Raw genomic sequence first — 18,058 nt, forward strand, 5'->3', positions numbered from 1 at the left:
CTACAGTGTTCTGGTGGTGGTGGTGGTGGTGGTGTGTCATCATGTTATGCATGTGGGAATGAGATACAGGAGGTTCATTCAATGTCTAAACTAGGTTCCTAGAGTCGGTCAATAAACTGTTGTTCTTCTAATATCCATTAGTGGGCTAAAATGCTCTGTTTACTTTTTATATGTGTGTACATTTATGTTTGGTTATTTATTGCTTTCAAATGTATTTATTCGTGGTGCGAATGTGTACACACATCTGTCAGAGCATGACTAGAGATCAGAGGACAGCTTTCAGGAGTCAGTTCTCTCCTTCTACCTGGTGGTTCTGAGGATTGAACTTGGGACACCAGGCTTGGTAGCAGGTGCCTTTACCTCCTAGGTTGTCAACTCAGGCCCCATGTGCACATCCTCAGCAACTCTGCATGCTCCTTCCTACATCTTCTCATTCTCAGGTTTTAGATGGAAAGCTGAAGGCTGAAGATGTTAAATGACTTCAATAAGGTTACAAGTTAAGATAACTAGTTTATTCTCTCAGGCAAGATGCTGTATCCAAGCAGGCACGACTTCTCTGTCCAGGTCACCGCTCACAGAATCAGAGAGGAATCTTCTTGAGGCAGATGTTTCCATTATTCTTCCAGTCAACATTTTCCAAGTGCTTGATATATTAAATATCCAACTTTCTACACTGAGTACTTACTGGATTAAATATTGTTTCAGGCAGAAGACAATGTCCATTGAAGGTTAAAGAGTGTTCACTCTAGTAAATGTGCATGGGGGAGAAATGGAAGACATTTATGTGAAATAAGGTGCATGTCTAGAGATATAGGTGTGGTGGCATAAGCCTATAATTCTGCATGAACAAGGCTCAAGGAAGAGGCTCATGAGCTCAGGGCCAACCTAGAAAATAAAGATACAGAGCAAGCTCTGGGCAGTTATTGTCCTCACTCACATCATCAGGATTTACACACCAGTACATAGGTCTGGACACATTCCCAAAGCCACCAAGGCATTCTGGGAGACTCTGGATAATAAGCTAAGCTTCCCACCCCCACACCCCTCTGTGTGTGATGTGTCCATGTGGGTATTTGCACATGGAGGCCAGAGGTTGCTGTGCCATCTCCAATTGCTTCCTGCTTTATTTGTTTGAGACAAAGTCTCTCACAGAACCTGGGAACTCAGTAATTTAGCTAGACTGTCCTGCTGAGAGTTTTCTTCTGCCTGTCTCTGCCTCCTGTGTGTGTGTGTGTGTGTGTGTGTGTGTGTGTGTGTGTGTGTATGTGTGAGTGTGTGTTTGTCAGAAGCATGCCACTCCACCCAACTTTTCCATGGGTGCTGGTGATCAGAACTTAGATCTTCACTAGGCCCAAAGTTAAAATGTTCAGATATCTCACTTTCACTCTATGGTGTACAACATTGGTTGAAACTTCGGGGAGGGGGGTGTAGAAAGGATCATAACTGAGAATATGTTCTGGGGAGAAGGATGCCAGACAGTTTCTTAGAAGGGTCACCCCAGAAAAGGGGAGGAACTTCTGTCATGGCCTGATGGGTGGTGTCTCACCACTGATCTTTGGCAAGTAGTAGTGGAAAAGATAGTCAGAGTTCCAGAATGCACTATTATATTTCCAATTAAAATGTGAAAACAAACCTTTTTCATGAAGCACATTGGCCTCAGCCCTAGGAAGTGACTACAAAGGTCTGTGATGATTGAGACAAGCTGAAAGCAGACACTGTAATTGATAGAGAAGATAAGTCAATCTGTGTCCTTTAAAGAATAATGAGTTCCATTTTTCATCAAAAAGATCTCCTTGTGCTGAAGAAACATCCTTTCAATAAATCTGCTTAATGGTTTCCCCTCTAATGATATATAACGTTGGGCTGTGCGGAGCCGCTGCAGAGGGCCTTGCCAGGGATGTAGGCCACCCATCATTTGCATTGGTAATTCAACAGGAAAAAAAAGAGGAAAAAAAAAAAAAAAAAGACAGAGCAAGCAGAAGCTGCACAGAAGCATCCCTGCTCCAGGAACTACACCAGTGCCTTTCTGGGCAGGTCTAGAAGTAGAGGTGCAGGATATTGGATGAGGGACCAATATTTATGCAAATGTCCAGTCTCCAGACATCTCTGCTGCTCTGGGGGTTTTGAAATGATTCAGCTGGCCAGACAGCCCTGGTTAAATGCTTCGGATACCTGAGTGGTGAGAACTGAGGACTTTTGTGTCCCTTGAGCTTGCCACCTTCCCACAGACCTGCCCAGCTCACTGTTGTTGTAGAAGATTGCGGTGTTTACTGTGCATGACTTCAGAGGCCCTGAAGGAAGTGGGCTTTCACCTCACCCAGGTGCTGAAGCCTCAGGCGGCCAAGTCCTTGCTGATCAAGGGCCCACATCCTGCCAAGGGAATGAGTTAGGAGCCCCTGTGTCCTTGATTACACAGCAGGACTGTGCCCAAACACCCCTGAGAACCCCAACTCTACAAATGTGTTGTTCTTTTCACTGGGACCCAGCCTTATGTAACCAAGCTTACTTCCTCCAAGGGCACCAAGCCCTCCCAATACCGCCGGACTTCCCCACATGGGAGTCATTAACCCCGGAGTTATTTCCTTATGGCGCTGTTTGTTTATTCTCCAGTCGCGCGTGTGAGTCAGCCAGATCGAGATGTGTAGTGGTTTTGCTTGTGAAATCTTACATAATTCTATTCCTATTGTCAGGTTGGGCCGAGTAGTTAGACCTTACAGTATTTTCTCATTTCGCAATGTTTGCAAATCAATAAGGAGAAAGCCTGAACAATGAGGTGACAAGCTGGCCAGACCAGGCCCTCCTTAGGCCCCAGTCGCCCAGGAGGCCACCTGCAGTTTCATAGATACAGTCACTTTTAATTCCATGACTGGGTAGGACAGTGAGGCTGGGTGGTGACCTTCCCCACAGATTTCACAACGCTGACATTTTAAAAGGCGGGAGGAAGGGACTGAAGGAACAACTCATACAGAAACGGAACAAATCTTTACTGCATTTGCCCCACACTGGATTCCAACATGCTGGTCCAGAGCGTGATTGGCTAGAAGCTTCTCCAACAGGCATTCCATTCCCCACCATGTACAGTATTTATTTTGATCCTACTCACTGTTCCGAGTCCAGAGGCAGTTACTAGAGACACTCGATGTGAACAGTGAGTGGCTACAACACACAGATGGGGGTGGGCACAATTTCCACGACAGCGTAGACTCCTGGAGCGATGGGCAGAGGCAAGACGCCCCCTCGATGGCTGATGGCATCCTATAGAACAAAACCCATAACTGCTCGGTTTTGTTTCATTTTGTCTTTTTAAAAGTTCCGAAATATATGGAAACTACTTGTTCCTAGTATTATTTATATTTAAATCAGTTATCAGACCTGATTTAAAACAGTTGTTTGCATACATCTTTGTGCTATGCACCTTAAAATAATTTGGTTGTATGTGCAAGATGAAGGTCACAAATATCTGCATAAAAAGAGAAACTGAGACTATATGAGGACAAGCATCACATTCCACAGCACATCAGTGGTTAATTTCTGAATTGTCAAGCATTGTTTCAAACAAGAGAGAGTAGAACAACACACTTGCCACGACAAAGCAATTGCAAGGACAGAACCAAGCCATTTTAAAACTGTAGCCTTGTTTCTAACACTTTTCATTAATTGTTATTTTTAAGCTCCAGTAGTAGGATCAGATTTCTGCTGCCTCTGGGCAAGTGAGTTATGATCTGATCTCAAGTTCCAAGGGAAATGCTCAAAGTTTTATTTTCCCCCAGTTGAATAAACAGTACCAAGTACATTATCTCCTGTGTTAGAATAGTGTTGTCTTCACATAAGACTCATAATGCTATTAGTCATTCGTTTCCTAGAACACAGACACCCTCGTGCGTGCTGACAGGTTTATACGGACGCAGTGGCAGCCGTGGGTTCTGGGAGCTGCTAGATGGCCGACTTTGATTTCTTGCAGTCCTGAGAGATGGAGGCCGGCTTCGCCTGGTTATTGTCTGCTTTCTCCCGCAGATGCTTGGCTTGTCTGAAAGATTAATACATTAACAAGAGCTGAGGTCTGGGCTGTGCATCTTCAGACATGTTTATTAGCAGACGGCACACAGGATTCAAAGGTCACCACAAAAGTGACATTTTAAAGTGAAACAACAATATTTATGCTCAGATAGTCTGCTGATGAGATCATGTGGAAATGGTTTTGATTAAATTAGCTTATAAATGGTTGCCAATCTATAGACAACCTAAAATGCCATGCCTGTTTACCAAACGCTTCTCATGCTCTTCTTACCTTTTAATATAAATGACCAAATGTGTTTTGTTTTGCCCTTTTTTTTTGGTATGTTCATTTAACTGCAGAATCAACACATCTGCTTTTTCCTTCTCAGGCTCTATGTTTTAATTTTAATTCTGATGGTATCTTCTATGTGTGCTCTGAGATTACACCAGCCATTATTATTGCTTTGAAAACATTAGACTCTATACTGTAAATATAACTGGCTTTCTACTTTGCTAGTATGCATTAGGTCTCTAAGGAAGCCTGAAACTCAGTCCCTTTCTTAGCAACTTATGGTCAACTCTCCCAAAACCCTGGGAGTGAGCGTTCAGGAGTAATGATTACATTTGCATTGTTGCAGAGTCCCTAGCACTCCTGTTTCTGAGGCAGAATGTGCTAATGTCCCCCCCCCCCCCCACACACACAAAAAAAAAAAACAATGTAGAAAAGAAGAAGAAGAAGAAGAAGAAGAAGAAGAAGAAGAAGAAGAAGAAGAAGAAGAAGAAGAAGAAGAAGAAGAAGAAGAAGGAGACTGCTTCCAAGCCCACTCCGCACTCCCAGTTGCACTGTAAAATGTGAGTGCAATTTTTTTTTCTCAAAAACTGAGTTGGTGAGAGAATGCTTGGCAGTGTGCAGTGAGGACAGTCCCCTGTCAGCTCTGAGCTGTCTACAGTCCACAAGACTGTCCCTCAATGGCCAACTCACAGCTTAGAACATCCATTCTAGAAAAGTTGATTATGACTGTATATATGCTTTTCATTCATCTGTATGTAACTGAGGTATGAAGAATTTTGGAAAATTTAGATGTTACTCTCTGGGTTTTTTGTTTTTGTTTTTTAAACTATACACTTATCATGTCTCATGTTTTGTATAGATACAAAAGTACTCACTTTTCAAGAGAACCCTTTTCAACATTCACTGCCCCATCAATTGATTCCAGTCCTTGTTCAGAAAACTGTTTCAAGGCACTTAAGGCTGCCTAAAAGGGAAAACAAATGGGGAAGCATTCACTGATTTTTTACAAAATGAACAAGTGACTGTAAAAGAAATCCAGGCTACACAGACTATCATTTTCTATGCTCTTAAGGCATATGTGTGCTGCCTGCGTATGCATGATAGTGTGTGTGTTCCATTACTCTGAGCTCTGGCTCCTGTACCCAGATCCTCTGTCGGGGATGGGGAAAAGACTCAACAGTGTGCCCTCCCTTCTCCTTACTCATAACTTTGCATGATCATGAAGTTCCATCTGCAAACACGAAACTTAAAGTGCTCCTTCGCTGATAACTTTGCCTAGTTGCTCCTCACATGGTTGAAACTCTGACATTCTCTTCCCTGAAATGCAAGGACATTGGATTTCCAATTTCAGTTCTCTTTTCAAAATGTGGCTCCAACCGAAGCACTGAATGGGGAGCAGGAATTACGCACAGACTACAGGGTACCCTGAGTGGAGAGGGAAAGTCAGACTCCCAGCTCCTGTGGGCTCTGGGAAAGCAGTCCTGGCCTAGCAGTTTCCGAAGGTGTGGAGAGGCCGGCACAAGCGGCACAAGCGTGGGATGCTGTAGGTGTTGACAGGCTGGTGGAGCCTGGCTGGATAGCTGGGAGGCACCAAAAATGCAACGCTGATAAGATCTACATAACTTGTTGACACTCTTGTGCATGTTCCAAATTGTTAATTCTTTGAGTAAGAATTTGGTTCCTCTTTCCCTCCCTCATGACAAGGGTTTTGTTGAGTCTCTGACAGGTGTCAGCAGTCCTGGATATCTGAACCTTGGCGAGGCCTGCTGCTTCACACTTGAGGCATCTGGGTTTTCTCAGCTGCCTTTGAAAAAGGAGCTTGCTCATGTGGTTTCCCAAATAGCTGACTAGGCACATGAGTTCTTTGAAATTTCTTTATGTAGAAATTATCTGGGATGGGTTAATTTTAAATTATGGACTGGGTTTTTTTGGGAGTGAAGTACAGTTTTAGGATTAAAGGAGCTGAGCAGGTAACCTGCACAGTTCCCTGTACAGTTCCTCTGTCCTTCCTGTCACCTAGGGTGTCATACATTGCTGTGGGATGTCTGCTGTAACTGCTCAGCAAAATCAATGATTCAGTTCAAATCGGAGAATCCGTACTAGGATTCCTCTTTGTTTTATTCTATTTTTTTGAGATAGAGGGTCATGTAGACTAGGCTAGTCTCAAGCTCCGTATGTAGCCAAAAACAACCTTGAACTTCTGGTTTTCTTGCCTACACATAACAATGCTGCCATTACAGGTGAGCACGCACCACTGTGACTGCTTTCTGAATTTTGACAAATGCATAATGACATGTATTCACCAGTACAATATTACATTGGGAAGTTACACACTGTTCTAAAAATCCTGAGACCTGCCTATTTATTCCTATCTCCCTCCAAATCTCTGACAGCTCTCATTTTTTGTTTCCTGCCTCAGTAACTTCACCTTTCCCAGATGTTCTACTCTGTAGCCTGTTTCAGGCTTTTTGATTTCTTTTCAATGTTCACTTCTCTTTATAGCTGGATAATATTCCACTGCGTGCACACATCACAGTTTATTTTACCCCTTCACTTTGGAGAGGCATCTAGATTGTTCCTAGTTTTGGAAGATTGTGAATAAAATTTCTATAAATGTCTGTGAATATTTTAGCATTAGAAATTTAATTTTAATTTAATATTAAAGAACTTAAATATTTGTCTCCCTTCTTTTTAGTCTGTCTCTTTTGTTTTGTAAGTCACAATTTCAATATGCAACCAAAACATGCAGTTTTCCATTCCAACAAGTGTGTTCAGGAACCATAAGGTTATAGGCCTTTCCATATGGGCCAACATCTCTTCTGGGCAAGTAGGCCAGTTACCATTTTTTCCTATAAAAATTTTAATACATTTTGAATGTATTATGTATATGTACATATATATGTGTGTGTGTGTATACATATGTGTGTGTGTGTAAATACATAAATTCAAGCTGCTGTGTCTTTGTTGTTTGCATATATATGGCTTCAGCTGCTATTCTCTCTGTCCCACACTTTCTTTCTTCTAGCGAAACACCTGTGCATCATTTCAATAGTTTCTACATTATAAGTTGTTGGACTATTTTAGGACTAAGATGAGGTTGGTTTTGTCATTGTTGTTGTGGTTTTGTTTTTGCTTGTCTGAGATGGGGTCTCCAATAGTTCAGGCTAGCCTTCCAATCTGTGTTGTACCTATAGCCTACTCTGAACATTTTATTCTTTCTGTTACCACCTTCCAAGTGCTGGATTTATAGTTGTGTATCATCTTGCTAGAATACATTAAGTTTTAGAGAGTTTAACGTGTACTTCTGTGGTGGTTTGAATAGGAATGGCTCTCATAGACTCATAGGGAGTGGCACTATTTGAAGATGTGGCCTTGTTGGAAGAAATGTGTCACTGTGGAGACAGGCTTTGAAGTTTTACATATGTACATGTGCATATATATATATATATATATATGTTCATATTTTTTTCAAGCTCTGCTCAGTGTGGGATCCAGTCTCCTCTGGGCTACCTTCTGATCAAGATGTAGAATACTGGGCTCCTCCAGCACCATGGCTGCCTGCACCGCCATGTTTCCTACCATGATGATAATGGGCTAAACCTCTAAAACTATAAACCAGCACCAATTAAATGTTTTCCTTTGTAAGAGTTGCAATGGTTACAGGTCATGGTGTCTCTTCACAGTATTAACACCCAAACTAAGACACCTTCTCATCTGCCCCAGTTGAAGTTGTGCTTCAGCAGGAGTGGGAGGAAGGTGTTTCCTCAGATGTCTGCACCCCACCCCCACCCCCCGCAGAGCACTGTGGGTCAGATGAACATTTGAAGTTTTGGCTTCAAGGCCCCACCTTTTCTAGAGTTGGTTTATCTTCCTCATTTACTTTCCTTATTGCTTGTGGAGTGACATGTGTCTGCTTTCAAAACTTAAACTCATATTCTAGAGACTCAGATTTAGACAGCTCTTTACCTGCTCCTGGGGTGAAGAGATCTACACGGGAATCTGGTAGTCTGGACCAGGAGACCTTGGGGGCCCAATAGCGTACTGATGTGTTAAGCACTATCTTGTGGGTGCATGCCCTGCCCTCAGCTTGTTCCATTACTCTGAGCTTCCTTATGACTCCTGCATGCATAGAGAACCAGGCCCATACTACCATGCTCCAAAGACAAAGTCCTACGAAATGTAAAACATCCCAACTTTGTGGATTGATCTGATGAATGCAGAGGTCTTTGTAGATGCAAGACTTTTGAACAAATGATCAGATACCTTGCTCAGATCTGTTAAATAGGTACATTACTGTCAAGAATGCTATTTTTTAAAATTATTTTCTACAAACAGATGATAGAAAATCCATTGCATGCCAGGGAATTTTAAGGTGCAATGTGATCGTGCTACATGAAACTCCTAAGAGTGGCCAGCCTCTTGGGCCTGCTCTACTAACAAGAACAGCACAACATACCAATACAAATTTTTATATTTTTGTTTTGGTCAGCATTGGGAATACTGGGCCATGTATTCTACTCAGCTTTCATGAAAAACACGTACAGGCTAGCTATAGGCTGTTTTCATTATTTGCTCTGGTAACACTTGACTTGGTGTAGTCTGGACCCAGGGACCACATGACCTGCTTCTCTAAGGCCAAGACCAAGGCATCTACCTCCCTTACCAGCAGAGAGATACAGGGGAGATGAAGGCCAGGACTTGGAGAGCAGGTTTAGTGTTTTAGCACTTGCAAAATCTTGCAGATGTTATCCATATGTCATTTAGGTCCACTGTACTCTGTCGCCACTTAAAGAATGTCCAACAGGCTGGAATGGCAGTGTGCTCTCTTAGATCCATGCCACAAACGGTCTTTCAGAGATCTTGCGTGACTGCCTCTCTCCACAGGTATGCTCCATGGCTTCTTAGTAACATTTCTTATCTTCCCAATGAGCTCATTCAGCCCACAGCTTACTGATAACCCAGAACACAATTGCTTATAAGTATGAGAGGATTTCTTTCTGATTTCCAAAGGGCAAAGGTGGCAATTTATCTTAGCCTGGGTAAACAGTAAGAGCTACCATTTAGTGAACATCATTAGGCTGTAGTCACCTTTTAACTGCATGACCTCAGGTCTTATCATAACTACAAAGCTGGTCTTACACATAAGCAAACAGAAGCCCAAAGAATTCAGTAACCGCTTCAGGTCACTCAGTCGGTAAGTGCAGCAATCTGAACCCAAAGCAAGCTCTTAGCCGCATTACTGAACTTTAGACTGTCGTATTCAGGTCACAGCCAGCATTGCTCCTCTCGACAGCATCATCTAGCATCCTTTGAACTTCTCTTCTGCGCTTAGTGTCCCCACTGCTTCACACAGTAGTTGCCTAAGCAGAGTGCACACTTATTTCCAATTCTTAGAGAAGAAGTGTATTATCCTGCGAGTATCCTCCAGTCCTCTTGCAGTCCCTCGGTTCCTTTCCAAAGCTGCACTTGACATTTCCGCATTATTCACAGTTTCAGCTGACCCCAAATGTCCACAGTCCTTATTTTGGCATTTACACTTACCCAGGGACCACAGATATGATTACTTAATTCTCCATTTCTTACCACTGTGAAGGTAAGAAATCCTGCTCCATTAACTGGACCCCTTTTCTCATTTTTCAGGAGAAAATGATGACTTGTGGGATGTAAGAGGTCAGGGTTACAAAGGAGCATGGACAAAGGTTGATGGTGATGTACACACAGCCAGGCTCTGACTCTGCCTAGGGCAGTAGAGTCGGGTGCCTCTTCTTCCAGACACTCACCAAACACTCTCAAAGCTGTTTTTTCCTGCAGTTGTGTGCCATTCTCTGTGGGAGCAGAGCAGGGCTTTCCTGACATCATCTTCACTTTTGTTTAATTTATATATTTGTTTACTTTTGAGATAGCATCTCACCGTTTCGCCCAAGGTAGAGTGAAACTTTCGATCTAGCCCCAGATTGGTCTCAAACTCCCAATCCTCTTGTCTTGGCCACTCCGGTGCTCAGTCACCCACAAGGTTCCACTTCACCTCACCCCACCCCCACCCAATTCACCATCTACTATTTTCCAAGAAAGGACATTTACAGTTTACAGATCTCCATGGAAGGAGACAGGAGAGTTTCTGTTTCTACAGCAGAATGCCTCTAGAGTCAGATTGTGAGCACTGCTTGAAAAGCCACATTGCTTTCAGCAAGCCTCAGCTTCACGCTGAGCTCAACAAGCAAAATGAGCTTTTGCTATTGGATCAATTACTTCAGAGAATAATGGGTAATGATGTGGCTTTATGAACAAATTGTAAAACTGAGCAGTCCACAAACATGTTTAAACACTTCCAGAATCTGTCCAGAGGATGGTAAAACCAACAAAATCCTCATGGCTTAACAACTTCAACTGAATAATTTATTGTTATTCAGTTGTTAATTTATTGGAGGTAGCTGTTTTATAACGTTCAAATATATTATAAACATGACACATAATACTGGAGGACACTTTGAATTCAGAAAAGAAAACCACCCTTATTTGGGCTTCATTATCAAGCCTGATGAAGAGGCGAGTTCTAAATTGTCTCCTTGCTGAGAGTCAATAGATAACAAGACGTTCTGCCCCCTCTGTCTGCAGCCCACCCTCTCAGCATGAATGATTTGCTATGTGATACATGTAAACTAATCTTGGGGAGTCGTGGGAAGAATCGACTCTGGGTCCTTAATGAGGCACATCCTGAATGATGCTAACCCAAGTTGTGTAACTTCCCACTCACTGTCGATTCCAGAATTTCAAAGATACACTAACATAAGAACCAGAGCCCTCCATAAGTCTTCGGCAATAAACAAATAGACAACTCAATGATTTCATTTCGAAGGTCAGAAAATGTTTTTCTAGCAAATCAAAACAAACATACTCAGCGTCTAATGGATGTGACCACAGCCTACGAGCTACACTTTCAAACCTCAGCTTTTTGGGAGTGAACCTGTTCTGTGACTTAAAAAAAAAACAGGAAAAGAAAAGGAAAAAAAGGCTCTTCTCATCTCTGCATGTGTGAGTGTGTGTGTATGAGTGTGAGTGAGTGTGTGTGTGTGTGTGTGTGTGTGTGTGTTTGTGTGTGTGTGAGTGTTTAGGGACAAGGAGAGGGAGTTGTAGTGGTGGTGTAGGTGAGGGAAGTACGTGAGTGGTATGTGTGTTAGGATGCATGGATGTGTGTGTGTGTGTGTGTTTGTGCGCACACAGTGCACCCACATGTGTTTCTGTTAGAGGAAGGAATCTGCATAGATACACAGAAATATTTTTGTTCCCAAAAGGTTTTACAACTGTTCTGTGAGTAATGCCCCACAGCCCTAGAATAGATGTCGCTACAATTTCATGTGTGCCTTGTTTTGGATGTTGTTATAGCAATGCCGGAAACATGATGCCAATGAGATTATTTTCCATGCCTACTTGCTGAACTTCTGGTGTGTGTGTGTGTGTGTGTGTGTGTGTGTGCATGTGCACAAACCAGAAGGGAGATACATCTTTCCAGTCTCTTTTGCTATCTTTGACTTTCCTCTTGCCAGTCAACAAACAATGTTGACACCAGCACTTGCTCTTTCTGCTTTCTTCTCCAGGGATCAGCATGCAATGAGAAGGTCACAGCGCTAGGTCATTTGCTGAGACAATGGTCTTAATGAGAGAAATTTGGATTTTAACTCATCACTTCTGCACAGTAGTTGCTCATGCAACTTTGAACAAGATGCCCAGTGGATGCTTTTATTTCCTTTGCTTCTGTCCTATTTTCCCAGCAACTCCGATCCTAGTTCCCAGAAACAGGCTACTCCTATCAAAGTCAGCAGTAACCACACACCCATATTCAAGTAAGCCTTCTGGGTTTGTTTTGTTTTGTTTCTTCTCCCAAAGTGCCTACTCATGGAGAGCTCTTGTAGGTTGGGGGTTAGAGCTAACTGCAGGATTCTGTTCAGAAAGCCCACAGTTAATTAAATCAGGCTCTTGTCAGAAGGAAATGATAGCTTTTAAAAAGCAAATATCTTCAGAGAAAGACTCTCCTGAATTCTCATCTAAATAACTGGACCAACCAACCAACCAACCAACCAACCAACCAAGCAACCAACCAACCTACCAACCCACCAGCTAGAACAAACCAGAATGTCCTTCACTAAACATAAAGATTGCACATACAGACTTGTGTTTCTGACTGTATCACACTGGGGTAGGCCCTTTGACTCCTTCATTTCAGGTGTGACTTTTATATTACAAAGAATTACACTGAGCTTCAGTTAATGTGCTAGGTGCCCTGCCTGCCAACCATTCCATTCTAGCATGTGCCTTTCATGCTAGAAATTCATGCTTCCACAAACCTATCAGCTCAGGCAATTTCCATAGAATTGGCACTTTAGAAGATGGCTTGCACTTGAAGAGAAGGAATGTCTGCATGCTAAGGTGAAAATTACTTGTTATGGAAAAAAAAAAATTAAAGGGTAGATGATGAGAGCCATGCAAATTTTCAATAGTCTCTTAAGACAGGTGTATAGACTTTAGAATTTGGGGGATGACTTTAAAGATAAGCATTGGGGTAGAGACTTGGCCATCACCTATGTTCCTGTGGCTAGGATGTCAGATGGGGAATCCGGGTAGCTGTGACCTGGACGATGCAGAGCGGAGCTTGGCAGAGCTGACTGAGGAGTGCTTTTCATGTGATGGCATCTGCACAGCCATGGCCTCCTTTGTTTCCCCAACATCATTCCTGTTTTGTCTTGGTTCAATGATTTTGATCATTTAATATGAAGTCTCCTTTGTTTTGTTTAGTTTGTATACTGTTATTCTGAGATAGGGTCTCACTATGTAGACCGGGCTGGCCCCGAACTCTTAGAGACGCACCTATCCCTGCCTCCCTGAGGGCTGGTATTAGAGGTTTGTGCTACCACAGTTGGCCTGGTAAACGGGCATCTCAGGAATCTGCAAGCCACCTCAGCCACTCCCTAGTGGGAGGTGGTGGATCTTGCAGGCCATGCCTGCCACATGGACTGTGGGAACTCTTCCTCCTATTCCTTTCATTCCTTGGCTACAGAGTGAGCAATTTGGGCCTACCTGTGTTCCTGTCTAATATGCTGCTTTGCCACAGGCCCCCAAATATCAGGGCTAATGAATTATGGACTGAAAGATCCCAAACTATGAGCCCAGATAGATCTTTTCACTTTCTAGGCTGACTGTCTGTAAGCTGATTGTTGTAGTGATGAAAAAAGGAAATAATATAGTATATGTCAGGTCTAGACTAAAATTCCAGCTCTATTGTGGATCACCTGGGTGTCCTTATACAAATAACCTGCTCATTACTTGCAAGTTGAAGACTTCAACTCCTACTTAAGTAGTACCCGAATTCTAGTGATATTTAAATGAATAAGCTTTCTCTTCAGTCATACAAATATACATGTATATACATATATATTATATATGTGTGTGTGTGTGTAAAATCTGTGGTAGCTTGAATGAGAATGGCCCCCATAGACTGATATATCTGAATGGTTGGTTCCTAGATAGTGGAATTATTTGGGAAGAATTAGGAAATATGGCCTTATTGGTGTGTCACTAGGGATGGGATTTGTAGTTTCAAAAGCCCAGGCCAGACTCTCTCTGTGTTTTTCTCTGTCTCCTCCTCCTCCTCCCCCTCCTCTTCTTCTTCCTTCTCCTCTTCTTCCTCCTTCTCCTCTTCCTCTTCCTTTCCCCTTCCCTCTCCGCCCCTCCTTCCCTCCCTCTCTGCCTGCTGCCTATAGATTAGGATGTAAAGCTCTCAGCTATTGCCCAAGTACCACACCTGCCTGCTTCTCACCATGATGATCATGGACTAACCCTCGGAAACTGCAAGCAAGTCCCCATTCAAATGCTTGGTTTTATAAGAGTTGCCTTTGGTAATGGTGTCTCTTCACTGTAATAGAACATAACTAAGTCTCTCTCTCTCTCTCTCTCTCTCTCTCTCTCTCTCTCTCTCTCTCTCTCTCTCTCTCTCTGTTCCTTTCTTGTTTCTCTTAAGTTTTCAAGTTTACTGACTTCTTATTTTTCTTTGTACAGAAATCCTAGAATAGCATCCTGTGACTTCACACCTAACAATACAAAAAAATAAATATTTATGTCATATAATTCCATGTTAAAGTTTCCTTGGCAGTCTCAAATATATCATCTTAAATCTCTAGTCTTTATGGAGTATTAAATTGGCCGGTCTCCTAAGTCCTCAGAGTCCTGTCGTAGCAGAACCATGCGCCCATGACCTCGTGGTACCTGGATCTAACTTTGTCTGGTGAAAAGGGCCTGGCAGGTGGGATTAGTTAAGGACCTTGAAACCATATGCTTAGCTTGCATTATGCAGGTGGACCCAATCTAGTCACATGAGCTCTTCAAATTAGAGAACCATTCCCAGCTGTGGTAAGACGAGGGCAGATGTTAGAGGAGGTGACATCACAGACCATGAACCAAAAAAAAAAAAAAAAAGTAGCTTCTAGAAACTGGAAGGCAAGAAAATAGATTAACTGGAGCCTACATAAAGTATTGTATATAAACTAAACTATAAGCTACCACATTTGTAACTGCTACAGCAGTCACAGAAGACAAATAGGATATTTTAAAGAGGACTGCAAGTCACATTGATTCTCTCCTACACCAAAGTTTGTGTTGATTCTGAGAAGGACACCATGAAAACCTAAGAGGCTGGTGCAGAAGGAGGTGGGACCTGAAAGAGAACAGGGTGACAGAACGTCCCTCCTACAAGCCAGATCTCCCCAAGCCAATCTTTACGTCACCATTATTACGCCACTGTCCACCTCAATTCTTTAATGGTCTCTTACCTTTAGAATATAATCCAACCTTTTCCTATGGACCTATGGGCCTCTCTCCTTATTCCTTCCTGTACTCAACCCCACTCTGTTCCTCCTTGGACAAATGCCTTCCCCCAGCGGGTGCTTCTAGTTATGCTTCTGGCAACCAGCTGCTTGCCAGCTCCTAGGTCTTTTATGGGGAGGCCTCCTCTGATGCCCACACCCCTCACATACCTTTGTTTATGTTGCTCAAAGCACTTGTTACAATCCATCATTATTCCCTTGAGGAAAGGCCCTGGTCTGCATGACTCACCTCTGGGTGTGACCATTCATTGAACAAATATCTATTGAGAACCCAGTGCTGTGCTCAGTACTAGGAAAACCCACATCAACATACATGCCTCTTAAGTCAGAAGAAAGGCATTTGAATAGTGGCCCTGTGATCCGACCAGTGTAGTAATGAAGGCTAGGCAAGGGTGACACCAAGAAAGAGCAAAAGCCAAACAGGGGCTGCATGGGGGATGAGATAGATAGATAGATAGATAGATAGATAGACAGACAGACAGACAGACAGACAGACAGATAAAAGCCTTTTAGCCCAAAGCCCTTGGGTGAGGCTGGGAGTATAATCAGGGTCTGGGAGCCAGGTGTGTGCTGGGGCCAGTGTTGAAGCTTCCATATAGAAAGAGAAGGAGCCTTATGGTGGGAAAGATTAGGCCAAGCTCTGGGCAGCTGCCACAGACAAAGAATCGGGATTCCAAAGGGAAGGAGCCTTGTGTCCAGGAGGGTAGGAGGACCCTGAAGGAAGACCCAGTGAGGCTTGGTAGCTTGTGCACATTATCAGACAGCAGGTGGCTGTCTCTCAGTCAGGGTTGCTCACAAAGACATGGCCACCCACACGGAGATCCCAAGTACTCCTGCACTTGGATGAGGGTTACTGGTGAGGTGACATTAGTATGAATTCAGTGTGCAGGGTGCTCATGGAGAGGGCCAAATATGGCCGAGCTTCACCACTGGCCATGTAAGAAAGTGTCTATCTCATGCCTCCTTCAGTATTGTCATTGAGGAAACAAGACAGATGAAACCAAGCTAGTGTAGGGGTTCGCTGATGGGAGGTTTAGAGTCTTTGGAGGGTTCTGCCATGTATAAGCAGCGTTGATAAATGTTAAACTGATTCTCCAAGTTAAAGAAAATGCTGAGTCAGTGAGTTGTCTCAGCAGGTGAGTGCTGGTGACTCAAGCTCAGTCCCTATAAGCTATGTGGTAGAAGGTAAGGGCCCTCTGATCTCCACACATGCACACTCATGACAATATTACACACAAATGGTGGAGCGTGTGTGTGTGTGTGTGAGAGAGAGAGAGAGAGACAGAATGATCACAGCATCTATTGAGACTCCCACCATGGCCAATGGCAAGCTTCCAAGAGACGTCAGTGAACTCAGATGTGTGCCCGAGTGGCAAATATGGACTCATGGAATCTAGTTCAGCACCCACCTAACTGCATATAAATGCCATGCAGTTGAGCCAGCTCCCGGAATCCTGAAGCAAAGTGGGAATTACAGCTGAACAAACGTAGGCTGAACAGCCTTCTTATTAGCCACGATCTTGGGCAGGTAAAAACATGAACTACTAAATGATCTAGTTTGAGATGCTGATGAAGCGCTTGCTTAATGCTATGGACTTCTTGTTTCCAAATTCATGAAGTTTTCACCTATAGTCTAACAATGACTTCTACCCTAGTAAAGATGTCACAGAGACTGTAGCTGTGATAACCAGAAGGTCACATGACTTGTTCCAGGGAGATCTGGGAATTAGACCTAGATGGTCTGGGTTTGGCACTGACTTCTCAAGTCTGTAAGAGATCTGAGTGCTAAGTGTAGTATGACCAGACCAAACACAGAGCCCTGGGAGAACAATGGTCTGTCTCTGTGAGCCACTCCCCTTTGGTGCTTATGGTCTCCTGAGCAATGGTCACTTGGGGTGTGACTTGAAAAGGTGCAGACTGGTCTAGGCAGGTGGACTTGGGGTAGGCAGAGCTGATTCAACAGTGGGGCCTTTTGCCTGGGTGGAGGTGTGTAGCTTGGCTCCTTTGGAGCCTCTGTAGACTGAGCACCCAAGTACATGGGGACCAGCTAGTCACAGGGTTAAACAGAATCTATGAAGGAATATGTCAATTGGTGACTTTTTTTTTTCTTAAAGATGAAAGCCTGGATTTTGTTTGGCTCCTGGGACTTCCTGTATTCTTGCTTTTCCCCTTTTATATCACTTCCATCAAGATGATATACTGTCTCAAGATGATTTCACTGAAGCTGGCGACAAATTTGGAGAGCCCACATTCCTATCGCTAGCCTAGCCTCTGGCCTCAGCCTTCATGTTCCTGGTGGATTTCCATAATACATGGCATGCCAATCCTGCCTGAAACTGAAGTGTTTATTCCCACCCCACCCCACTCTTCTTTTAGAAATGGCAACCCACTCACCCACTCAACCAGATAAAGCCCCCAGGGTTCGGCTTCATCCCACCTCTCTGCCACTTTTCTCCACCTGCCCATTAACCAGCTCAGCTGGTTCTTTTCCAGCATTCCTACAGAATCCAGCTCTCACCACCTGTCCAGCTTCTGCTAGCACACAGAGCTGTCGGCTTCTGGGGACATACGACATCTTTCTAGCTTTCCTGCTCTCCCCTTTCTAGCCAAAGCATAGCGGGTGTATGTCGGCTAAAATACAAACAAGGCTGGCTTCCTACCTTGCTCAGAACATTCTAGGCACTTCTCATTTCTTTTAGAATAACTCCCAACCCCTCACTAACAGCCACAAGTGTGAGTGGGTCCCACCTGCAGCTCACCACATATGAGCACCCACCATGGGCTCCAGCACAGCAGCCTCTCCTTCTTTGAACTCCTCTGTTCACTCCTCCTCATGGATTATCACATAATTATCCTGACATACTTCCACACCCCTCCGTCCTCAGTCTTCTCTCCA

At 43.6% G+C, this 18,058-nt stretch overlaps 1 protein-coding gene across 10 annotated transcripts in view; it reads right to left on the reverse strand.

The window, feature by feature from the left end:
• Positions 1-2,963: 2,963 nt before the first annotated feature.
• Positions 2,964-18,058, reverse strand: part of Stau2 (staufen double-stranded RNA binding protein 2) — a 291,530-nt gene continuing 276,435 nt past the window's right edge. For 6 of the 10 annotated variants that reach the window (XM_006495532.4, XM_006495528.4, XM_017321102.2 and 3 more), the window contains 2 exons: positions 5,164-5,252; positions 2,964-4,027 (listed from right to left, as the gene is read on the reverse strand). In XM_006495532.4, the coding sequence (XP_006495595.1) occupies positions 3,934-4,027; positions 5,164-5,252 (183 nt within the window). In that variant the 3' untranslated portion in view covers positions 2,964-3,933. The remainder of the gene's footprint in view (positions 4,028-5,163; positions 5,253-18,058) is intronic. The other 4 variants (NM_001111272.1, NM_025303.3, XM_011238390.3 and 1 more) reach the window with 2 other exon arrangements.

This window comes from Mus musculus, chromosome 1 (assembly GCF_000001635.26).
Source record: "Mus musculus strain C57BL/6J chromosome 1, GRCm38.p6 C57BL/6J".
Taxonomy (NCBI): domain Eukaryota; kingdom Metazoa; phylum Chordata; class Mammalia; order Rodentia; family Muridae; genus Mus; species Mus musculus.